Here is a 26,391-nt window from a genome sequence, read left to right on the forward strand (position 1 = left end):
TGTGTGAAAGAGAGAGAGAGAGAGCACTAAGTAGTGCTTTGGGTTGATGACTAAATAATCACATATGGGCTCTCAAAGTTGAGTCACCATCTCAAGCCATTCAAACTTTCCTCTCCTTCCAGCAAGGCTAGTCTCCAGGCTGGGGACAGGGCACTCACTGGCTCCAATGGCGAGCACAGGGGGCTTCCACTGAACCAGGGCCTGGTGTGAGCCGAACAGCACTGAGAGCCGCCGTGGGCAGCCCGGCAGCGGGTGTGGCTGGGTGTACAAGCCAAAGATGACCAAGTTGCCAAACCCAAATTCTTCTATGTGACTCAGGTCACATCCCACGATGAACTCATTAAAAGACAGAGAATCCTTTTGGAAAACAGCCTTGCCATCTGTGACCAGGAAGTCGTTGTTTTCACAAGCAAAGCTCTTCACATCAGTAAACGGGACATGAGGTAGGACAAGGTAGGATGCGGAGCCATCCAGAAAGGTTGACATGAAGACTTGGGCGGTGTCATTGAAGTAAATGATTCGCTTGGACTGTGGCTTGATTGCAAAGTCCTTTAATGTGCCACTCTGCACAATACGCACAACTTCCAAGTCCCGACCAGAAGCCACAGGGAGATTGACTCTATAAATGCCGTCTCTCAGAAGATAAAAGACATACCTGACACAGGAGTAAAAGAAGCCTGGTGTGATTCAGTGCAAGGGCGAAGGAGCAACAATGTCTTAGCCCATTGTTTTATCCTGTTGGGCAATTAGAACCAGATATCTCCAGAGTGGATAAGTACAGGGTTTCCCAAGGTGCAAACTAGTAAAGGTATTTATTAAAGATATGCTCTAGTCATTTAAGTTAGAAGTTGGAACACTGGAAAATTTCAGCCTCCCTTATAATGCATAATCTCCTAATTATTAAATGTGACTTTTTAAGGAATCAGAATTTAAGAACAGCAAGGGTCTTTAAAGGTTTTCTAATAAAATCTACTCTTAAAGGAAAGCATATTATATAAAAATTACATGACCGAACATGTTATTTATTATGAAACATTTTTCTCCAATATACACAAATTCTTAGTCTAATTCTGTCAATAAATATTCCCATGCATTGTGAAGTACAAAATGGAAGAAAGCAAAAACATTTAAGCTATTTTTTTAAACTGGATGGTTATTATTTTACACAGTTATCTAGTAGTACTACTCTGCATTTGTAGTAGACTAAGCTTTTTTTTTAATATTCACAATTGAGTGAGACAGTAGGGCTACCATTTTACAAAATCATGAAGAAATACCCCATAATTGAGTAAAACAGCTGGGAAGGACCACCCAACAATCAGGAGAAAGGAGCCAGTGGAAGAATTTTGATAAAACACCTAATTTGGAGCCAAATATCATGGTAATGATACAGGTTGATTTTTAATAATGAAAGAGAAAACACTGCCAAAATATTTCATTGATAAATCAAATTCATAAATACAGTTTTAAAACATAAAACTATTAATTCTCATGTAGCTAATCTAGAATTTGTGATTATGGAGAAAGACGTTAACACACGTATATTTTTGCTTAGTAAATCTTTCTTATCAAGAGCCCATGCCGTGGGTTGGCAGGATTCCAACCTATCATCACCGCTGTCAAATCATTTTTCTTGTCCTGTTCAGTCCTGCTTTTATTCTCCTTGATGACTATTCCAAATCTTTACCAACATGCTCGAGACTCCTGTGCCCGAATAACATTCCGTGATGTAAACTTCATGCTGAGATATCAACCTATGTTCTTTTTCTTAAGAGAACATTGTGGCAGGCAAAGAGCAGAAATAACTTGGCTCTTAACTTCCTCTTTTGTTTCCCAAATTCAAAATTGTTAAGGGACTTTGAAGGGATTTCAGAAGATTACAGTTCTTTTACTGAAGCAGGGAAGAGGGCAGGTCTTTAACCCTCACTGTCACTTTGGAGGGGAAAGAAAACGAGAAGAAAGGTGAGGAGAGCTGGGTGTGGGGGGAGAAGGACGGAGGTGAGAGAGAGAAGCAGCAGGGATGGGGGGAGAGGGAAGAGTTTTATAATAAGTACAAACTCAGTGAGTGAATAATTCAGTGGTGCAAGATAACAGCATAATGGTAACCTTTTTTAATCAGAAGAATAAACTATTCATCTGTCTGAAATTCTTCAGGAATACTACATACAAAGGGTTGCTAAAAGTTTTGATTTTTACAGAAACTCTATCATTGTATAAGGAGATGATTAGAAGACAGGCCCTGGAGCAAGAAGTCAAATACTGATTCCAGCGCAAAACAGCTGATGGTCTTGGGCGGTTGATAAATCAACTTGTGCTATGCTTTCCTGTCTTTAAAACTGGGATAATAAAAGTACTACCCCATACGGCTGAACAAGAATTAAATGAATTATTGGAAGTAATGCACTTAGAGGCACATATTAAGTGCCTGATAACTATTACTGAATAATTATTATAATTTCTAGTCATATTTCAAAATCTAAGCACAAATCAGTTTTATCCTAATGGAAAAAAGAGCCACCAAAGACCTCTTTGAGATGTATTTTGAGTGACTGATTTAGTGAGTGAAGTTCATTATCCTCAGAATGAGTCATTTTGTGTAACTGCCAGCAACAAAGTTCATATCATAGGATCTTAGACTTTTACAAATGAGGAAAATAAGATCCAAAGAGTCCAAAGGATTTGTCCTACAACACAGGGTTTTAAAAAAAAGAAAAAGAAAAAATCCTGTAATTCAGTAATTCACTCAAGCTTAAAACATTAAAATAAATATCTGGTAAATTATGAAAGAATATGAATAGAAAATCTTGATTTTAAATCAATAATGAGTAAGAAAGTCAATTCGTGAAAGATAAAAAGTGCTATGGGCTATATTTTTTTTCACTCAAAATGAAAACAACTTTATCCCTACAAGAAAGAAAAATGTTTAGTCTTACAAACGTTGGCCTTGCTTATTGGTTACTAACCTGTAATTATCTGATTACATTTAAGAAATAATAACCCCAAAATAACTTCCTATGTTTTCATCCTTCACATTTGAGCACGTGGAGATCATGTAATACATTCACAGTGAATAACTCATTTCATCCTCAAAATACCCCAACTGAGTATTATTGTCTTCCCCGTATGGAAGGATAAAGCAAAGGTCATAGACACGAAGTTACTTTCTTGAAGTCCTACTACAATTTAGCATCACAACTGAGCTAAAATGTGTCCATTTCATTTGTGGCAGGGGGAAACATAGTGATTTGTAATGGCAAATTTTAACTTGTTATTAGCTATCAATTTCTGTTTCCTAAAGTGGATGGTAGCAGTGTTCTTTCTAAACCAGCCTCCTGATAGATGTGAGAACCAGACCAGAAAAATAAACAGGTACTGAATTGCTCAGCAAGAGAAAACGGTGCAATGAAAAGAGGAAAGAGAGGCAGGAAGGGCTTCTCATGGGGAGCATTGAGGGGGAATAAGACCCTGAGTCATGCATAAAATAGTGACATACCCAAGACGAGAACCCAGGCCCCAGAGTCCCAGACAAGAAGTCTTTCCCATAAGCCCATATTTTACTGTGAAGGAGAAAGGAAAAACTACTTACCTAGAGAAGTTGTGGATCAAGTTTGAATGAAATTTCCTCTTGGCTCTATAAGAATGAAAAAACTTTGCCTGGATTTAATTAAATGTGAAATCAGATACATAGATTGGCTCATCTGGTACTAGAATGTTATTAGCAAGCAAGTTTCCCCAAGATTCTTGCCAAAGGAAGAGAATTCACATTTACAAGGCTAACACTCACCCATTGTATGAATCAGCCACAATTTTTTGAGGTGCAATAATTGAGGGAGGAGTAACTTCCTCAATGTTTGAGCAGTTTTCTAAATCACAGACCCATACCTAGAGAAGAGTACATCAGTAAAATTAGTGTCTATTCAATTTGGCCAACAAGTATTTCTTGAGCAACTGTTCTGTGTTTAGAATTTCACTAGTCACAGAGCACTTTTAGAAAACATAAAAAAGCTCTTAAAAGACAGTGTTATATCCTATATCCTAATGAGTTTATATCCTCTTGGTATCCGTGAAATACAAGTACGTATTTTCCTGGCTTACAGAAGCACTCAACTATTTTTATTAATATTTAAGCTGTTTCCAAGCTTAGGGGCTTCCAGCCATAGTGATTGTGACCAGCCTGTCCCTTTAAAAGAAGGAAACTTGAAACACAGCAAACTGTGTCTTCTCAAAGATTTGGTAATACAATATTTTCAGAGACCTACTAAAGTTACCCATGGTTATTATACAATTTACAATGCTTGCAGCTGATTTTGATCATGATTGGCAGTTTTATCTAGTGATAATTCAGGTACCACCACTGTCTTATGGAAGATGAATTATCATTAGTATAAACTCGTAGCTCTGAAAAATCAAAATAAAGATGATTTAATGGTAGGTCAGGACTAGTACTAGGTAAAGTCTAGACCCTCCTATAGGCTAGATCTATGGTTTATTGCTAACCCAGTGTCTAAAACATAGTAAACACTCAGTAACTAATTATTGAATGAAAGAATTATGTTTATTTGTAAATATACCAAGATATGCATTAGAGTATCAATATCAAGTTGTTTACTTTAAATTCTCAGACTAACCAGTTGATCCATGATGAAGTACATTCTCTGATAAAGCCAGTCTATGGAGATGGAAGAAATTAATCCTGAACCACTGTAAAAAATTCTTAGGTCAGACACATCAGACATGTTGGCAGTTCCCTTCACCCATATGAGAGTTCCTTCAGAGAAATAAACAACTTGCTGGTGGACATTAACTGATATTCCTGGAAGAGCCATGCAAATACATGTGTGTTATTAGGTAACAACCAGACAAAACACTTCCATGAAAGAGAATTTATTTCTTTAATCCTTAATAAAGGGATTAAAACTGAAGTCAACCTGGATCTTTCTTTTCACACTAAGGAAACATTTTTCTCTATTACACTGACCTGTAATATTACGGTGTGTAGCACCTGACTGAAGGCAATGTGCTTCATCTACTAAATGTTTTAAAGATCTCTTTCGTAGAGAAGTTTTCCTGGATAAAAAGAGCCACTGTTCCTCTTCTTGAACTAAAACAACAACACAGTTTCTAGACAGACAGACCAATCATATGCACATTGACACAAAAAAGATCAAATCCACCCTTAAAAACGAGGGGACTAGCACGTGAAAGAGGCTGGTCAGATTTTCTCTGAAGGCACTGGGGTATTTCAACTGTGGTATAAATGACATTCTGTGATTGGGATGAGAAGTACAGTGTCAGTCAAGTAGGATTTCTGGGTATGTGCCCCTAAATGCCCTCAAAATAACATCACATGCGGTATCACTGTTCTCAACAGCCTTGCCCAAATAGGAGCTTGGCTTATCCTCCACCATAGGAATCTGACTGCTTGGTGGAGGTGGTCCAGCCCAGACTGGAGAGGGTTGTTGCATAACACACACATATGGACAAACTTTGGTTGTCTCTGTTTTGTCTTTAATTATCTCCCTTTGAGGCAGAAGAAAGTTCTGTAGTAATGAAATGTGAGGACTACAGAACTGTTTGACATCCTGTTCAACCAGAGACTGATGAAGTGTGCATTGATGAACACTTTTAGTGTAATTAATAAATGTTATGCAATAATCACGGTAACAACAACCTTAAGCCTTCTCTATATTTAACTCGCCCTTTGGATGCTTCTTGCATAACAAAATTACCTCTCCTTTCCTAGAGTGTAGTAACAGCCCCAAAAAATAAACTAAAGGCTGGTGATAGATGACATTCACTACCCACTGGCATAGGCCTGTGCAGATTAGAGGAAGGGGCAGTCAAGTCAGCAAATGGGGCTCCCATGAAAACAGAGAGCAGACTCCTAGAATTCTGAATCTTTGTGTGTTATTCCAAAGTCTTTTTTTTTTTTTTTTTTTTTGCGGTACGCGGGCCTCTCACTGTTGCGGCCTCTCCCGTTGCGGAGCACAGGCTCCGGACGCGCAGGCTCAGCGGCCATGGCTCACGGGCCCAGCTGCTCTGCGGCATGTGGGATCTTCCCGGACTGGGACATGAACCCATGTCCCCTGCATTGGCAGGCGGACTCTCAACCACTGCGCCACCAGAGAAGCCCCCAAAGTCTTTTAACTCGCTTCCCCAAAATATTTCCAGTGCTTCTTAGAGAGCATTTTCTTTTATAATTTTGCTCACGTGGGCATCATGCAGAAAGTATTCAATCTCTCAAGGCAATTGTTAAAATGCTGAAGTAAAAAAAAAAAAATGGTACTTGCAAAATAATAACAGAAGCTAATTTGGTAGACTGAATATTCAGAATGGTAAAATGTAACTTATTAAGTTTAGATATATTTAAAAACCTTAAGGAAACTGGAAGAAAAAGATATCTGATCTGTGTTAAATAATAATACATAATACAAGGTGGAGGTTAGGGCAGAAACAATATATGTATCCCCTAAGTGTGTAAATGAGAGTCATAATCACTAGTGACTTTAACTGAAACCAAGGGTTTGCTTGAAGCCAGTTTTTTAATCCCTAATTTTTTTTTTAATTTTTAAATTCCAACGTGGAAACTTTTGATCAAACAGCTTACTCCTATTTGTCAAATACTGGGACTCATTTAAAATTGAAAACTTACCAAGTATTCAGAAGACAGTGTCCATTTGCGCAGAACAGTAGGGTCTTGGGGAGCACCAGATGACCCAGGACCTCTAAGATCTGAACCCACCCTTGCCACCCCCTCAGTTCCGTGTAACAGGAGGCGCCTCCCCAGTCTCTACCTGCTGGGGATGAAGTGGTAATACTAGATTCTGCTTCCGGCCCCTCACCAACTTCATTTACTGCTGCAACAGAAAACCTATTCCAAAAACAATTTGGAGAGATGTATTTTACATGGCATGGTGTGAACATGAGATAAAAATAGAAGGAGCAATAACATTTCTATTTAAAGGACGATGTGGCAATGCATGTATCTAGTTACTTGGTGCCACTGCTTAGCACTAAAATGACCATCAATCACATCCTTGTTTGCATTCCCCATAGAATAGTTCAGGGTCACAGAGGTCAAAAACTGAACTCTGCTATCTGCATGACCCCCATTCATGCCTTAATTTAAAGAAGTCTTAGTAAATGCTGGAAAAGCTAACAATAATAAAATAATCCCCTTAACAGTTAATACAAAAATACCATTAACAGAATTTTACCTCCTTACTTTTCATGTTGGATTAAATGAAGAAATGATATTTATGGTGCTTATAATGTCTTTTTTAGCCCATATTTATAAGCCCATATTTATTAGCCCACATTTATATTTATCTCTGAATATAATAGAAATACAAATGTTTTTGCTCAGGATGGTGTAATCTAATAAGCATAAAAACTTGAGGAAAACCACAGTAACTTAAACCAGCAGCACAAAGCCAATGTGACTTCTCAAAATACATTTAAACTATTTTTTAGCCCTATTTCTTAAATACTTATCATGCCTGTACCCATGCTGGTTACTATTTTTTAATTTTATATTGGAGTATAGTTGATTTATAATATTGTGTTAGATTCAGGTCTACAGCAAAGCAACTTAGTTATACATATATCTATTCTTTTGCAGATTCTTTTCCCATATAGGTTAGTACATAGTATCGAGTAGAGTTCCCTGTGCTGTACGGTAGGTCCTTGTTGGTTATCTCTTTTACATATAGTCGTGTGTATATGTTAATCCCAAACTCCTAATTTATCCCTCCCTCCCCCCCACCTTTCCCTTTTGCATGCTGGTTACATCTTTCCTGCACCACTTAATTCTTACCTGTAGGTGGTATTTGGTAGAGTGGAGTAAAACTGGAAACTGGTTCTCTGTGTCCCTGAATCTAACTTTTGATTTTTACTAATCAGCCTTAAGTTATAACCCAAAATAGGTCCACCTGGGAATTGAGGTGGAGCCCAACTGATTTCCACCGTGTCGGGACTGGAGCTTTCAATATTTCTAATGAGAGGAGCAGTTTCAGGAACTGGAAGAGATAATGGTGACATCGTGAGCAGAAAATATACAGTGAAAAATGTAAAAATGTAAATAAGATAGGAAAAAAAGTTGTTTTTTTGAAAACAGCATAAATGAAGTATTTTTGTTAATATTCACAGAAGTGATAGAGAGAAGATAGCAATATATCTATGAGCTGCAATTCTTGATCCCTAAATGATACCAGTTAGCTACTTTCCTAAGGGACTCTTTCAAATGTTATTTTCCTCACTTCTAATTTATGCAATAAAATTAAATGTGGAAGTATGCAAATAGGATAAATGTTCTAGAAAAAAAGTGGTCAAAAATCTCCAGAGACCTAAATAAGTTGAAACGTGGAATGGAACCAGGTTAGGAAGAAGAGAATCTGTAATAAACTGGAGTCAATGATTAATACAAGTTAAAAGAAGTAAGTCCTGGGGCCTATTCCCTCACTAGAGTGCTGTGGCCGGACTAGTTCCAGCTAAAGATATGGATTTAGATAAGCCTGAATTAGAACAGTCTGCTTCACTTTTGCTGGCATCAGCTCTGCTGACCTAGACTGTACTTTCCTCCCCCAGCTCCCAAGGTCCCCTGGAATGCAGGCGTTCTGTGCCTTAGCAACATCCCTTCCCTTGTGAAGGATGAAAGGAGCATGCATTCACTAATTAAGCACTCACCCACAGACTTTAGGAGCTACCCAAGCGACAAAGAACAGAAAGGAAAACGAATGATCTAACAGCCTATCTTCCATCCATGTCTCCACCCGCTTTCCATACCCCCCACGCCCTGAAACCACACCCTTTTATTTCCTCTCTCCATAGAAAGACAGACTGATGTCACTTTGCTCTTCAGTAGTCTCTCTGCCTCGGAACGATTTTGGCAGGTGCTCTGCATCGCCCCTGACCCTTTAGAGTGGGGAGAAAAGAGACAGTTCAGCCCTCACAATGGCTGCATTTTAAAAAGGCTTTTTAATTGATCTCTCAGCCTTTCTCTGATACAGTTCCTCCCCAGCTCTCAGACTGAGCTTTAGCAAACACAAATATCATCACATCATTCCTCTGCTCCATGCACTCAGTCACCCTGGTGAACAGGGGAGTAGGAATCATCTCCCAGTGAATCAGAATCAGGATGTCAGAAAAACTAACTCTCTAGGGTCAGTGCCCAGACAGACATGATCTGCTCCACGTCAAGCACGTAGATATCACATGGTGAACGGTGATTATTGTCCAAATCTCCCCCACAAAAATTGTCCCTGAAAAGGCTGGTCAGGTTAGGCAAGGTAAACATTCCACCTGATTAAGAAATTATCTTCATAAGGGCCCCAATTAAAAGGCAGTAATACCATCTAAAAACCATATATTTCCCATAGCTAAAAAAGAAAAGAATCATGAAATGATGGAACATGAAACAGATAACCTTATAAGTTTTGATGTGGCTAAAAAAAGTGACATAGAATTGAGGCATGAGATGCTATCCATGGAAAAGACCCCCAGTACAAGGACTGGAACACCTGGAGGGTATGTGGGCTTGCATATCCAGAGAAAGGCCCAGAAATGGAAAGCAAAATTTGCCTTCTTCATTATTTTGATTTGACTAGCCTTGGGCCCTGGACCACGGTATGTCTCCAGCACTGGAAAATGTTCCAACACTATTGGAGTACATGAGGCATTGCTTTGAATGAAGAAGGATCCACGTATTCTACTCGGATCTGGAACATTTCGAATATGACCCTAGGCCAGTGTCTGACCTGAGGTCCCAAGGGTAGTCAGGGAATAATCAGCAAAGGTTCCACACATACCCTAAAATCTGATAAGCAAGAAGAGAGCACTAATCAGAGAAGAGGGAAAATGCCCCAACCAGCTTCATCAGCTGTCTAGCTATGCACTGTCCAAGGCCTAGTTCACAGTGAGGGTCTCTGCACACAGCTGAATCTCCAGAACGAGGGGTAGGGACATATAACATCTGGCTTGGAATAAGTCCTCCCAAGTCCCTTCAGCTAACTCTAAGTGTGAGAGCACCAGACAACTCTCCCTGAGTGTCTGCCCCAGGCATTCACCTCCCTAAAAGGCTCTAGGCTTGAATCCTTTTCCTGGTATGGAAGTCACATCTTTGAAAGAAGAAATCAGAAAATGTCCCAATATGCATACTGTTTTTTAAAATCATCTCTAATCAAATGTTAAAGTATTATAATAACCTCCCAGCTGGTCTCACTACCTCTGTACTCTCCAGTCTCTCTCATTCCTTCAATCCATTCCATGTGTAGTGGCCAAAATTATCTTTTCAAGGAGTACTCAAAGCAACTACTCCTCTTCTTTAAAACCTTCCATAATTTCTGACTGCTAAATGAGGCTTATTCTGACCACCTTCTTTAATACACTCCCCATTTCTAAAGGACAGACCCTGCTCAAAACGTTCCTCTTACCATAGCACCCCGTATCTTCCTACTTACAATATACTTTTCTTATTTATTAGGTTTACTGCTTAGAGTATTTCTTCTCCACCAGAATGGGTATTTTTGTTTTGATCACAGAAGTATGGTGAGCACCTAGAACATAATTTGGCACCTAGCTAGGTACTCCATTGTTCGATGGGTCTATTAATGAAGGAATAAATTTATTTCATTGTTTAAAATAAAATGAACTAACCAAAGCTTTGGAATAATCCCTGATTTCTTAAGCAACGTGTGCATGCCATACCTCCATAAGGATGAGTCCTATAACTGGGACTTGGAGGGGAATACAGTTGCAGCTGGGCTGTGAAGATCCAAACCACTCGAAAAATATATTCAGTGAAGGGATGCAAGGGCTCTACCACATAGGAGAGCTTGGACACGGCCTAAATCAACAAGAGATCAAAAATCAGCATTTATGGAATAGCCACTGTATATTGTAACTCAAGAGCACAGATTCGTTTGTAGATGATGGATGGCCTTCTGGATATGGAGTGACCCAAGGCCTGCCAGACCCGTTGAAATGGAGGCCTGGAGCTCAGAGCTGAGCCATCCCGACATCAGTCAACATAATTCACACCAAAATTCTTTCCTTCTTCAAAACTGCAAAATTATGGATTCAATTATATGGAATTTACCTCAAGGCTTTACTTTACTTTTCCATGTTAATATACTTGGTGTCTTGGGACTATTTTACTCTGAACATGCTTTTGATTCCCTAAAAGGGACCATCCTGGATGACCTCCCTGCCCTCCACCCTAGTTGGAATCATTTTCAGTGGGGTGGGCAGATAATGACCAATGATACAAGTAGTTGGTTATGCGATGCTGTACTGAAGGAATAATATATACATCCAATAATATATCTTCCTTAAAAATAAAAGGTTTAGCATAAAGAGTAGCAGAGATTAAAGTTCATCTAATCCAACCACTCATTTTACGTTTGAATCTTCTCTAGAAAGTCTTTACACCTATAATTATATGTAGTAATTTGGCACTTTTAATAATTTGAAGAAAAAGTCTCTGTTTAGGCACATGGGCAGCAGTTCATACCTCAGTGTAAGTCCAGCTTCCAGGCAGTTGTGCATATTTCCACTGAATGATGTATTTTACTCCAGAGATGTTGGCCGATTTCCATCGTAATGTCACACTGTGGCTTCCAATGGAAGAAGCAAATGGTGCAGTGGGGAAGTCTGTATTTTCTGGGGAGAAAACAAGATTTCATTCACCATGTTCCCTGTCTGTCAAAGCAGGAGAGAGTGTCCCTGCTTCATCTAGTGCCCTCAGCACCCTCTTGCCACAATTATTCACCTGAACAATAACTAATGCACATATTCAAGTGATTTATTTTTTTAAATGAGCCAGTCGGTCTGGCAGCTTTTTTCCCCCATAGAACGCACTTATCTTTGACGATAGTTTTTTTACAAGCAAGCAACATGGAGTGTTCTGAGACTGTCCAGTTTTCTCTTGTGATACCACTTCTATATAGGCTAAAAGGGTGGGCACCAAGGGTGTGTCTGGGGCAACAGAACCATCCACTACCCCAGGACATGTATCTCAAGATGTATTTTAATTTTACACTGTATATCTACAGTTGTTGCCCATTTTGTCAACACGTTATTTTTATATGTGCAAGTAGTTGTCTGTACTCCAAAGGATTCTATATTCTGCTGTTTTTTATTGTGAAATATTTCATAACTTTTAAACAGTAGCAACATTACAATTGGTACACACAGTTATTCGTGCTACTTCCCAGGCCCTGTGTGAGGGGTTAGAATTCTGAATGGTATGTACCACTGGGATGAAATTATTTTACTTTACTTTTTCTATTTTCCAAAATTGTGACTAATTTAATGCATTAGCTTGCTTTTTCACCAGAATTTTTTATTGTGGTAAAATACACATGGCATAAAATTTACTATCTTAACCATTTTTAAGTGTACAGTTCTGTGGTATTGAGTACATTTATATTCTCGTACAACCATCACGACCGTCCATCTCCAGAACTCTTTTCATCTTGCAAAACTGAAACTAACCATTAAATAATAACTCCCCATTCCCCCCTCCCTCCCCCTTCCCTAGGCAACCACCAATCTACTGTCTGTATAATTTTAAGGACTCTAAATACCTCATATAAGTGGAATCAAACAGTATTTGTCTTATTGTGACTGGCTTATTTCACTTAGCATAATGTCCTCAAAATTTATTCATGCTGTGGCATATGTCAGAATTTCCTTCCTTTTTAAGTCTGAATAATATCCCATTGTATGTGTATATTGCATTTTGCTAATCCATTCATCTGTCAGTGGACATTTGGGCTGCTTCCATGTTTTAGCTATTGTGAATTCAATATTTGAGTATAATAGGGGTGTATAAATATCTTTTTGAGACTCTGCTTTCATTTCTTTTGAGTATATACCCCAAAGTGGAATTGACAGATCATGCAGTAATTCTGTCTTTAATTTTTTGGTTTTTTTCCACAGGAGCTATACCATTTTACATCCCCGTCAACAGTACACAGCATTCCAATTTCTCCACAGCCTCGTCAACTCTTTTACTTTTCTGGGATTTTTTTGCTTTTTTTTTTTTTTCCCCTTGAAGTGGTATTTCATTGTAGGTTTGATTTGCATTTCTCTAATGATTAGTAATGTTGAGCATCTTTTCATATGCTCTTTGGCCATTTGTATATCTTCTTTGTAGAAATGTCTAAGTCCTTTGCCCATTTTTTAATTGGATTGTTTGGGGGTTTTGTTGTTGAGTTTTAGTAGTTTACTATATATTTTGATATTAATCCCTTATCAGTTATGTGATTTGCAAATATTTTCTCTCATTCTATTGTTTGCTTTTTTTACTCTGTTGATAGTGTGCTTAAATTTTTTTAATTTTCATGAAGTTCAATTTGTCTATTTTTTCTTTTGTTACCTATGCCTTTTGTGTCATATCCAAATAATCATTGCCAAATTCAATGTTGTAAAGCTTTTGTCCTATGTTTTCTTCTAAGATTTTTATAGTTTCAGGTCTTACATTTAGATCATTGATCCATTTTGAGTTATTTATTTATTTTGGGGGGGCTGCATTGGGTCTTTGTTGCTGCACACGGGCTTTCTTTAGTTGCAGCGAGCGGGGGCTACTCTTCGTTGTGGTGCGTGGGCTTCTCATTGCGGTGGCTTCTCTTGCTGCGGAGCACAGGCTCTAGGCGCACAGGCTTCAGTAGTTGTGGCATGTGGGCTCAGTAGTTGTGGCTCATGGGCTCTAGAGCACAGGTTCAGTAGTTGTGGTGCGTGGGCTTGGTTGCTCCGTGGCATGTGGGATCTTCCTGGGCCAGGGCTTGAACCCGTGTCCCCTGCATCGGCAGGCAGATTCTTAACCACAGTGCTACCAGAGAAGTCCCCATTTTGAGTTAATTTTTGTATATGATGTTTTATAAGGATCCAACTTAATTCTTCTGTATGTTGATATTCAGTTTTATCAGGACTATTTGCTGAAAAGACTGCCTTCTCCCCCATTGAATGGTCTTGGCACCCTTGTCAAAAATCATTTAACCATATATATAAGTATTTATCTCTGAACTCTCTATTCTAGTCCACTGATCTATATGTCTGTCTTTATGCCAGTACCACAGTATTTTGATTACTGTAGGTTTGTAGTAAGTTTTGAAACCAGGAAGTATGAATCCTCCAGCTTTGTTCTTCTTTTCAGGATTTGGGGTGCTTTGAGATTCCATATAAATTGTAGGATGGGTCCTTCCATCTCATGCAAAAGATCTGCAAAAACATCTTTGGAATTTTGATACGGATTGCATTAAATCTGTAGACTGTTTTGGTAATATTGACATCTTGACAATATACCAGGTCTTTCAACCAATGAATAAGGATGTCTTTACATTTATTTGTCTTCTTTAATTTGTTTCAGAAATGTTTTGTAGTTTTCACTTTACAAGTCATCCACCTCCTTGGTTAAGTTAATTTCTAAGTGTTTTTATTCTTTTTGATGCTATTGTAAATGAAATTGTTTTCTTAATTTCCTTATCAGATGGTTCATTATTAGTGTATAGAAATGCAATTGATTTTCAAGTGTTAATTTTGTATCCTGCTATTTTGCCAAATTTGTTTATTAGTTCTAACATGGTATTTTGTGGTATCTTTAGGGTTTTCTGCATATAAGATCATAATATCTTCAAACAAAGAGAATTTTTACTTCTTCCTTTCAAATTTGGATGGCTTTTATTGGATCCATCAAATTTGGATGCCTTTTTCTTGCCTGATTGCTCTGGCTAGTATATCCAGTACTATATACAAGTGGCAAAAGCAGGCATCTTTAGCTAAACTTAGAGGATAAGTTTTCTTTTATAGAAAAAGAATCACTACTCTGGTTCAGAAAAGATGGTAAATTTTTTAAGGAGCTTAAAATGATTAAATACAAACTCCCATGACCTATTTCCAGTTAAAGGAAAAGTTGACACAATTCTAATCACTATAGATACTGAATCTGAATTAATTAAAGTCCATACTACAAAAATACTCTGTGACCCAGAAAAAATAAAGCCACTGTCATCTGAGAGTTTAGCCCACAGAGTGGCTTAACACAACCCTTCTCTGCTTATTCTTCCATTTAGGGTTCATTTTTGGATACTATAACTATACAGGCAAAGCACAGTTCCATTTTTCCCTTTTTATAGGGTGAGATGCTTATCAGCAGGGATTGGATAGCTGTGGGATACCTTGAAGAGGAGTCCAGTGATGGAGTGGTCAGCAGAGCAAGGAAGAAGAACCAGGAGACATCAGAAAAGATGTAAGTTAAGAACTGGGCAGAAGGGGCCAGAGTTATATAAGTACAAGTAAGTGTAAATTTCATAGCTAAATACAGACATATGTTTCAAAGCCATGGCGATGCATATGGAAAAGTAGAGATAAGGTAGGTTTATTCTAACATATCAAGACAAGAGTGAACCAAATGAGAAAGAGGAAGCTAGGGACTTCCCTGGTGGCACGGCGGTTAAGAATCCACCTGCCAATGCAGGGGACATGGGTTTGAGCCCTGGTCCGGGAAGATCCCACATGCTGCGGAGCAACTAAGCCCTTGCACCACAACTACTGAACCTGTGCTCTAGAGCCCGTGAGCCACAACTACTGAGCCCCTGTGCCACAGCTACTGAAGCCTGTGCACCTGGAGTCCATACTCTGCAACAAGAGAAGCCACCACAATGAGAAACCTGTGCACTGCAATGAAGAGTAGCCCCTGCTGGCCACAACTAAAGAAAGCCCACGTGCAGCAACAAACACCCAATGCAGCCAAAAATAGATAAATAAATGAATAAATTTATAAAAATAAAATTTTAAAAAAAAGGAAGAGAAGCTAAACTGAGCTATATACTATTTTCAATATATAGCAGAGTGGCTAAGAATAGGCTCTGGAATGAGATAACTGGGTTAAAATTCAAGTTACATCCTTCTCTGGCTATGCAGCCCCAAGTAAGTATTTACACTCATGCCTTATTTTTCTCATCTGTAAAATGAGGAGGATAATAGTGTTTATACCTCTAAGGACAAAAAGAGCTAAAACCTATAAATTACTTAGAACTGTGCCTGACTCATAAATGCCTAATAAATAATAGCTATTTTTATTTCACTATATTATTAGCTGTTATCATTCCAACCATGAGGAAAAGGTGAGGATGGAGGGTATATAAAATAGAATAATGTAGCAGATCCGCAGGTAAATGGACCAGTACCAGATGTGTTAAAGACAAACAGGGTCTTAAGTACATGGCTGAAAAGATTCATCAGAACAAACTAAAGATAAGGTCTGTAAGCACAAATGCCATATATGTAAACTTGGTACATCTCAGTTAGTGGTACATAGACATTGATAGCCAAATGAAAAATATAAAATATAAATATAAATATTTATTTATAATTATATTTATATATAAATATAAAATATATAAAAAATATAAAATAAAGCACTGATTACACTTGTACTCTAACAGAATTGTATAATTAAGTTGGTAGTATAATTTTAGAATATAAGAAAAGGAAATAAATCAAAGTTTCCCAAACTCTCTCAGTTCTGGCATCTTTAATATATTAGTAATTTTTGGGCTTCCCTGGTGGCACAGTGGTTGAGAGTCTGCCTGCCGATGCAGGGGACACAGGTTCGTGCCCCGGTCCGGGAAGATCCCACGTGCCGTGGAGCGGCTGGGCCCGTGAGCCATGGCCACTGAGCCTGCGCGTCCGGAGCCTGTGCTCCGCAACGGGAGAGGCCACAGCAGTGAGAGGCCCGTGTACCGCAAAAAAAAAAAAAAAAATATATATATATATATATATATTAGTAATTTTTTCATGACCCACTAGAACAAAAGAATCACCTAAACAGTTCCATTTATTAAGTATTATAACCTGAGTATGCGTGTCCTATCAACTTAGTAGATGTTTGGGGAAAAAACACATAAATTGAAAGACAAAATAATATATTTATTTCATCCCTAAATAAAAATAATTGCATACTACTCGGATCTGTGTGCCTACTGGGCACTGCACAACTTCTCAAATATTCTAATCAGACTGGACACCTCCATCCTTATTTCCTGTTCCTCGTTGTATTCCTCATGGTATTTGCTTTTTATCACAGCAACACCAAAAAAGCAGGATTGTAAAGATATGATAGCATAGAAAGGAATGTAGTGCAATCCATTGTTTATACCATCAATTACCTCTGGCTAGTAGTTCCTGTGATGTCCAACAGACATCGACTACCCTTGTGTTTCCCTCAATGTTTAAAATGCCCCACACCTCCTTGTAAGGTAGATGTGATGCCCTGGGGAATCTCAGTGCACAGTTTGGAAACCACAGAATATAAATTTTATCCACAACTAACTCCCACTACACAGAAGGTAAAAACTGTAATACCACTACCCCTCCACAGAAATGTCAAGGAGGGTCTTTTGTGGGACATTAAAGGGCAGAAGCAAATTAGGATAGGAAGGCAAGATCCACCTTCCAATTTCCATCAGCCTCTGAGAGCAAGGAGCAAGCCACTGAAACAAGGACTACAACTTATGGAAGAACCAATCATCTCTTGTTCTGGAAGGAACTGTCTATCTCCCAGTGGGAGGAAACACTGGGGAATTCTGGAAGTTAGCTGCTAACATATAGGCTATAATTTATCAAAGCGTTGGTCCTTCAGAAACCACTAGAGAATCAACACACTTGGGCAAAGTCACTTAGAGACACCCAACCTGCTCTGAAATAAGTCAGAGGGAGCTGGAAACCCAAGTTCCCTACTTACTCAAAATTTAATACTGAGAAGGATAACTTCCATACATTGTGCAAATTTCCCAATGTCTTGTAGGGAGCCATAACTATAGTAGGTACTCAATTGAATAACTGTTAGCTGAGTAATGAAATGTGCATTAAATAAAATACTTCTACACTTTCAGTTCATTAAAACAGTGGCATTTCCTGACATCAAGTTGCTCAGGATTCACATTGGTCTTTCTCGTTAAGACAGAAGTAATTGCATCCACTGAACTGCGGGCAAAATCTCAAGTTCTAAACATGTCATTTGCTGTTTCCTCTGTTTTGCTCTGAAAGAAGAGTTTTGCTGAGTCTGTCAAAATGGCTTCCACATTTGAAGTTATCGAAATATATATATATATATTCAATAATACATATATTCAATAATATATATATATATTGATCATACTGAGACATAGAAGTCTAGATATTTTAAGAGGTGGCTCATTACCCCTACATTAGCACAGGTCCCTGGAGTAGTGTAAATTATTTTCAGTAACAGTTGGTTGAGTCTGCTTACCTAGCACTTCCTCTTCATATGCACCTTCCCCGCTGCTGCAGCCGACCTCACAGGATTCTCGCTATGGAAGACAGGTAGCATGCCAGTCAGCACAGCCTTTGTACTGCTTTTGCTGATAAGCTTCAAGTAAATTTTGAAATATGAATGCCTGATATATAAGCATACATGTATATCAAGTATTTCAGCTGTAATACTTAAGTTCTCATTTGCTAGTGGGATTAGAACAACACTTCTCAATCTTTCTTGACTGTGTACCAAATTCCAAAATACATTTAACAAAACAACTTAGTACACACATACATGTTGGGAAAAAAAGATTCTTGAAATGGTATTTTTTCCCCGTTTTAACAGTTTTATTGAAATATATTTTACATAACCATAAAATTCGCCCATTTAAAGCACATAGTTCAGTGGTTTTTAGTATATTCAAAGATTTGTACAATCATCACTACAATCTAATTTTAGAATATTTTCATCCCAAAAAGGAATCCTGACCTGTGATGCAATCTTATATGTTCTATTCTATGTCATTTTATTGTGACTCTTTATTCAGTAAATTGATTTCATGACCCTCTAATGGGTGACACCCCACAATGTGACAAAATACTGAACTCAACAATGCAATTATATGTTTGCCATCTTAGTCAAAGTTTTAGTGAGTTAATAACCTAAAGCTCTAGCCTAAAGTTATGCCTATTTATTTTATATATCCATGTCTTCCTTGAAAAATTAAAAATGGACTATAAACTTTATAGTAACTAAACATTTCAATGGTTGTCTTAATGCCAACGTTAAATTTTAAGGTCTACCAAAACCTAATGATGATTAACATGTTTATCTCATTAACAGAAAACATTTTGGTGACTGAGAGATAAATTTCCTGCAAATTTTAGCAGGTGCATTAACAATAGTTAATGGGGTGGGGTGGGGGAAACTTGGAGAAAAGTTACACATCATAAAACTACAACACAATCATGATCAATCTTCCTGCTCTCACTCAGTTTACAATACCTAGGACAACATGCTATTGTTTCTCATGATAATAGTGGAAACCATGACACAATGCATTTACTCTGAACATCCAGGTAGAGAAGGGCTGTAATTTGCAAATACTTAGCTGTCCCACGTTTGATCTGTGCACTCAAAGGAAGTGGAGCCTGATAAGCCTAGGTTTGCTTAGTTAAGGATTAATTTAAATACTTCAGTTTGGGCTCAGGATTATTTAACTTAAGGGTTTAGTATACTTTTCACATCTTCTTTGCAGGTTTCAGTAAAATACATTCAACACATTCATTAACTGCAGAGAATAAATATACCAAGTGGGAGCAAAATTATCATTAACATAGGATTTTCTTTTCAAGAAAGAAAACTGAGGAAGAAGAAAGGAGATGGAATAATGTTTATCTGGAAATGTAGCTAGTCCTGACCTAAGAGTTTAAATGTTTCATTGTGTTTACTTTGGTGAAGCTTGTATTTTTTTCCAGCTTTTTTGAGATAAATGATTACCACCAAAGCATTAGCTAACACCTTCATCCCATCATATAATTACCATTTCTTTTTTGTGATAAGAACATTTAAGATCAGCTCTTTAGCAGCATTCAAGTACATAATACAGTGTTATTAGCTGTAATCACCATGCTGTACATTAGATCCCCAGAACCTGTTAATCTTATAACTAGAAGTTTGTACTCCAAGGACTTTAAATGTTTTCTCAAGTGGAGGCAAAAGCTATTGATTAGGATTTCCTTCTCTCTCTCTCTCTCTCTCTCTCTCTCTCTCTCTCTCTCTGTGCCTTCCTCTCTCTCTCTCTCTAATCTAACATTAGACTTCAAATGAAATTATCCACTGTTTCTCAAGCTCAAGTTGCCTGGAGAGAATCTAAAGGAATTCGGATTTAAGAAATTCACAGAATCTGAGCTCACAGCCCCTGGATGGGGCATTTATACAGCATATTCCAGGCTACTGAGCTGCCATTCCCACTGCAGAAGCCAAGTTCATACTTCCCAGGGGCTGCACCAGTTTGCTGTCTCTGTTCTCACAGCAGTAAGACCATTTTTATCATCATCCCTCTGGCTCCATGCTTGTGTTTCCCAGACTGGCACACCTGCTGTCGGTGCCTTTTCTTATTCCTGTAGCACAAGGAGGACCATCCTCCTGGGATGCCTCTACTGCAGAGTCTCCACACCAATTGTGGCTTCATCTCCTAAAAAATCATTCATTCACGCATCAAAAAATATTTATTAATACCTTTTATATGCCAAGCACTGTTTTAGGTTTTAAGGATATGGCAATGAATAAGACAGGCAAGTTCCCTGACTTCATGGAATTTACATTCTCTTAGAAGGGAAGAGCCAGTAATGGAGTAACACACTTAAAAAATAAAATATGCTCAAATAAGAAAAGTGCTATGAGGAAAATAAAACAAGTCAAAAGCAGACGGCATGACCAGACAGGAAGGAGACTAACTTTAGTGAGGGGACTCAGGAAGAACCATGCAGAGGTGACCCTCAAGGCAAGACCTGAGTGATTAGAAGGAGCTGGCCTTGCAAAAATCTGGGCAAGGGCAAACACCCTGAGGCAGGAATGTGCCACGTATACTCAGAGAAGAGGGAAAGGCCAGTGTGGCCAGTACAGAGCACAAGGAAGAGGGGGCAAGGTGAGGCAGGGGCGTCAGCAAACACCGGCAGTCTGTATTTTTTCTCAAATGGCAATAAGAAGCCATAAAAAGGGTTTTAGAACCTTTTAGATTAGGATAATCTAATTTGTGTTCTTCAGGGATAAGCCACCTTACTTGCTAACATCATTTTCCAAGTTTTATTTTGCTAAGCTACCACTTGTAAAACTATTGCCTCCAAGAAACATGTGGGCAGATTCCAAGCTTCCTAGGTTGAAGCATTGATGGTTGAGGAGTTGATTTCCTAAAGGTGTGAGCAGCTGAGTTTAAAATATCTCCCTCGGGACTTCCCTGGTGGTCCAGTGGCTAAGACTATGTGCTCCCAATGAAGGGGGACCACGTTCGATCCCTGGTCAGAGAACTAGATCCCACATGTTGCAACTAAGACCCGGTGCAACCTAATTAATTAATTAATTAATTAATTAAATATCTCTATGTTTATCTCTACCGCCACCTCTATTGAGCATGTATTACTGTTCAGTTCTACATTACTTAACGTATAAAATAGCAAAATATAATAGAAAAGAATAGAATAATTATATGTTACAATAGAGAGAAAAGATGTACATTACATAAGCACAGACAACTGGGCAGCATACTGAGGAACAGGGAACTACCACACTGGAAACCCAGTCCTGGGCTGCTTCAATGTTTGAGACACTTTAACTCTCTCTGGCTTCTAAACACAATCCTCCAGGGACTGTTTTTTTGGCTGCTTTTATTTTGGTCACATAAGAGAGTTCTCAGGCAGTCTTTTTTTTTTTTTTTTTTTTAGTGTCAATCAGGAAAGAACGTTAATTATCTATTTACATACAGGGCAAATTTTCTTCTCTGTTTTATCTCTTCTTACCCAACTCAATCACCATCCACCCCCAAGGAAAAATCACTCAGGTACAGGGTTGCCGCAGACTATTGAGAAAATATTCCAATTTACTTTTTTGTTTTTACTTTATTTTCCACTCAAATGAAATTTTTCTATTTTACTAATGAATGACAATCTCTGTTTCTTCCTCAGGCAAGATAGGATAGTTCTGTTCTCTGGTTTCAAGGACATTTTAAATAGAATACAGCATAGATGTTAAAGTGAGAAATAATGCATTTTCATCATAAATGCTTATTGTCAAATAAACTAAAATGAATTCTGAAGGGTATGGAATCCAGGACAGGGAAGTTTAGTTGAAGGAGATTGAGTAAGAAAAGATCAAAATCCCAAGGTCTTTCTGAAGGAAGAAGAAAGTCAAGAGCAGGAGAGGGAGCTCCTAGGGGGAGGGAGACTGGGGGCAGGGATGGCGGGGAGGCGTTGATAAGAAGAGACCTGGGCACCAGAGTCTGCACAAGGTCCCTTATTTTCATAGCAGGAAGTAAATTAATTAGTTAAAATTAAAATTTTAAAAAGCTGTGTTTCAAATTGCTGTTGAAAGAGTTCGCTGAATAAGGAAGAAAATTGTAACTAAAGGGATCTCTCCTTTTTTTTTTAACATCTTTATTGGAGTATAATTGCTTTACAATCGTGTGTTAGTTTCTGCTTTATAACAAAGTGAATCAGCTATACATATACATATGTCCCCATATCTCTTCCCTTTTGCGTCTCCCTCCCACTCTCCCTATCCCACCCCTCTAGGTTGTCACAAAGCACTGAGCTGATCTCCCTGTGTAAAGGGATCTCTTCTAATGCACTGTATTAATGATAGTGCATAGGCTTTATGGGGAAGAAATGAAATCAGCAGAGATGAGGATAGTTCTCCATGTGCCTTTTCCTCTCTTCCTGCCACCCTCTCCCACCCAGGCTTCAGTAATCAGAACCTTTCAAACCAGATTAGAGTAATATACATGTACATATGTGAATGCATGTGTGTGCATACACACATCTATATATATTCATATATGCATTTTAGGTAGGCACATAGATATATAAAGCGCAGCAAATACTTCTGTCAACATGGAATTATACAGTCATTTTTATAGCCAGAGTAGGACACTCCCAGGAAGAACATTTCTGCGCATTAAGAGTGACTCCATTTTCTTCATTCTTATTTTAACAGCTTTTTAAGGACAAGAGAGAAGGACATGGGGTTTAATGACATGTTTGCTGTAAGTGACTGACACTCACCTCACAAACAGCAGCATAGGTATCATTCTGCATAGAAAGAAAAGGAAAGTAAAATTATTGAAAATCTCTAAAGTTGTAAATAATTTTAATGACACTTAGCTAGGCGTTTCTTCCAAATTAATTTCTTGCTCCACCACTGACAAAATAATCAATAAAAAAATATCAGAAGCAAGGGAGCCCATAGATGGGCCTTCCATCCAGGAAGGCTGCTGTACAAATAGCTATAAAAATTATGCTGTTTGCATCATTGGAGAAACAGGGATGCATGATGTCTACTAAAAAATCCCAGTCAGTTAAGAGGTAATCTGTCATGGGCCAGGCTAGAGAATGAAGGGGTGTTGGCAGGTGCCCGGGGAGACAGAACCTGAAATGAAACCCACCAACAGCTCTGGCTAGGAAAGGCCAGTGGGTTCCTCTGCCCAGACTGGCTGCTCCAGCGTCCACTCTGCTTCCTGGACTGTTACTGGCAACAAATGGTACTTCCCATTCACTCACTCAGCAAGTGCGATCTGAGCACCTGCTACGAGCCCCTCACTGTGTTCAGTGCAAGGGACACAGCGTGAACAAGACAGAGAGGATCCTGCCTTGATGGGCTTACATGTCGGCAAAAGATACTAAACATGTAACTAGACAAATAATGATTTAAATTGACATTTGGACAAAGTGCTACCAAGGAGAAGGAAAAGTGTTTTTAGAGTGTGTAATAATTCCCAAGTGCAGACAGCATCTGCTCCATCTTTTGGTAAATTCCATTCTATGAAGCACACAGTCACAAGCATGAGAGTGGGCTTTAAGTGACTCCCATAGCAGAGATCTGTGAAGACACACTATATAAGAAAAGCTATAAGGACTGTACATAGGAGATGTTAATGACGGATTTAAATCTCAATGCTATAATTTGAGTCATTAATAGAAAATGATATTACCTAAAGTTATCACGATCCTAACTGATTTAATCTCTGACTTGAACAACTTGAACAAAGAAACCCGTTTTTTCTTTTTTTTATATAAATTTATTTATTTTTGGCTGCATTGGGTCTTTGTTGCTGGGCATGGGCTTTTCTCTAGTTGCGGCGAGCGAGGGCTGCTCTTTGTTGTGGTGCGCGGGCTTCTCATTGCAGTGGCTTCTCTTGTTGCACAGCACAGGCTCTAGGCACACAGGCTTCAGTAGTTGTGGCACGTGGGCTCAGTAGTTGTGGCTTGCGGGCTCTGGAGCACAGGCTCAGTAGTTTTGGCGCACGGGCTTAGTTGCTCCGCGGCACGTGGGATCTTCCTGGACCGGGGCATGAACCCGTGTCCCCTGCATCAGCAGGCAGACTCTCAACCACTGCGCCACCAGGGAAGCCCCACAACCCCTTTTTAAATTACAAAATTCTTAGCCATGAGATTGGAGTGATTATAGTGTAACAGGCACTATCCCTAGCAGGGAGATTCGATTATTATCCTCATTTATCGATAAGGAAAGCAAAGTACCAAGGGTGAAGTACCTTAACAAAGTCACACACTAATTGGCAAAGGCAGGATAAATGAAAAATGAAAAATAAAGTACTGGGGATGTATTTCCTATACAAAGTGGAGTAAACCCAGGTGTTTGTGCCCTCTGGATGAGATTGCTACCATGTTCCCTGAAGAGAAACTGAACATGACCCAGGACCCTGTTATCCAAAGTGTGGTCTGGAAACAACAAGCATTGCATCACCTGGGAGCTTGTTACAAGGGCAAAATTTCAGGTCCTGCCCAAAACCTACTGAATCAGAGTCTGCATTTTAGCAAGATCCCTGATATTTGCATATTAAAATTTGAGAAGTGCAGGGCTAGGAAATTTAACAAATACCTAACATTCTACTGAAAGGCCTTTATAATTTGGAGCAACTGGTCATCTCTGGGTTCCATGGTTTGCATTAACTTCCCTCTATCTCCAGTTGCATTAATAATGTTGATCTCATTTTTTCTATTACTATGTATTACTCATACTTTTGCTTTAGAGTCAAGCAAACTAATCAAAAGCCAATGGAAGCTGAAATGGGAATCCTCTTGGAGAACATTTCTCTTAAGGGAAACATTAGTATCAAAACAGAAACATAATTAATACTTACACACTTTAAAGTACAGTTTTCCTGATCTGCAGAGGTCCAAAAATGACATCCTTGGATGCACTACAAGAGACAATAAGGGACAATGATGACTGAAGAGGGGTGATTTTTTCTTGTCACCCGAAAGTGCAAATAGTGACATGAAGTTTTTCTGAAATAGAAATCTACCAAGGGATCTGTGGCCTCACAAGGATCAGGACCTTTGGAATTCTAAGCAGAGCTGTCATATTTACAGGCAGACAGGGCTTGGTGTGGCTCAGCGTTGCTGAGTGGAGTCCAGCCTGGGGCAGGCAGGCCTGGATCCCAGAGAGCACCAGACCTTCAGGGAACGCACTGTCCATTGGGTGCTTGGCAGCAGGTTAAGTTCAGGACAGCGTGGCATCAAGCATATTATATAGGTCAATGGGGTGTTCTCACACAACAAGCAAAAAGCAAAGCTGGGGACTCAAACAGAAGGCAGCCCATCAAAACCTAAGTAGGTGGACAGTTTGGGAAGTCAGCTGCCCACTAGCTGGCTTTCACCCCTTAGCTGCTCTGAAAACCTGCTTGCAGAGCTGCCCTGGCCTCCTACTGAACAGATTCAGCCAGTTCCTCCTTCCCTTACCTGGTTTGTCTGTGCCTGTGATTGTGTTGACCTTTCTGTCCACAGGCCATGATGACACCTAGATCCCACCTTTTTCTCAGTTCCTTCTACTTTGCCATCTCTTTTTTCCTCTCCTTACTCCTTCTGTGTTTTTGTCCTGTCCTCAACTTTTTCTCTTCTCACTCTTCAAGTTCTCCAAGTGAACTCATCCCCCACCTCAGCTTCAACCTTGCAAGGTGTCAATAACCCCCACATGTGAACCTCAGCTGAGACTCCTTCTGGAGCTCCAGACACAGATTTCCAATTGCTCATTAGATATCTCCATTTAAGTCCCTACAATACCTCAAATTCAGCAAATGAAACATCAGATTCCTCACTTTCTACCCTCTAATTTGCTCTCTCTCCTGTGTTTCCCATTAGTATGCTTCACTCTTCTGAGCTGCCCGAGCCAGGAACCAGGGTGGCTTCTCTTTCTGCCATCCCCTTGCCCCATGGACAATCCATCATCAAGTCCTATTGACTCGCTCCTTCGTTACCTGGATTCTATCTGGGTTCCTCGCTCACTCACTGCCCTTGCCTTTCTGTGCCTGCCACCGCTTGCCAACAGCCTCATGAGGGACCTCTCTTGTTTCCACACTTGGAGTGATCTTTTTAAAACAA

General features: G+C 39.1%; 1 protein-coding gene across 2 annotated transcripts in view; it reads right to left on the minus strand.

The window, feature by feature from the left end:
* The window catches only part of ROS1 (ROS proto-oncogene 1, receptor tyrosine kinase), a gene marked incomplete at both ends in the record, with an annotated part of 120,095 nt that overhangs the window by 83,429 nt on the left and 10,275 nt on the right, over window positions 1–26,391 (minus strand). For both annotated transcript variants that reach the window (XM_079716592.1, XM_079716591.1), the window contains 11 exons: window positions 159–655; window positions 3,785–3,882; window positions 4,629–4,813; window positions 4,979–5,101; window positions 6,795–6,871; window positions 7,817–8,018; window positions 10,705–10,843; window positions 11,510–11,658; window positions 18,272–18,332; window positions 23,056–23,082; window positions 25,152–25,211. In XM_079716592.1, the coding sequence (XP_079572718.1) occupies window positions 159–655; window positions 3,785–3,882; window positions 4,629–4,813; window positions 4,979–5,101; window positions 6,795–6,871; window positions 7,817–8,018; window positions 10,705–10,843; window positions 11,510–11,658; window positions 18,272–18,332; window positions 23,056–23,082; window positions 25,152–25,211 (1,618 nt within the window). The remainder of the gene's footprint in view (window positions 1–158; window positions 656–3,784; window positions 3,883–4,628; window positions 4,814–4,978; window positions 5,102–6,794; window positions 6,872–7,816; window positions 8,019–10,704; window positions 10,844–11,509; window positions 11,659–18,271; window positions 18,333–23,055; window positions 23,083–25,151; window positions 25,212–26,391) is intronic.

The sequence above is a fragment of the Hyperoodon ampullatus genome, assembly GCF_949752795.1.
Source record: "Hyperoodon ampullatus genome assembly, chromosome: 12".
In the NCBI taxonomy this organism is placed as follows: Eukaryota; Metazoa; Chordata; class Mammalia; order Artiodactyla; family Ziphiidae; genus Hyperoodon; species Hyperoodon ampullatus.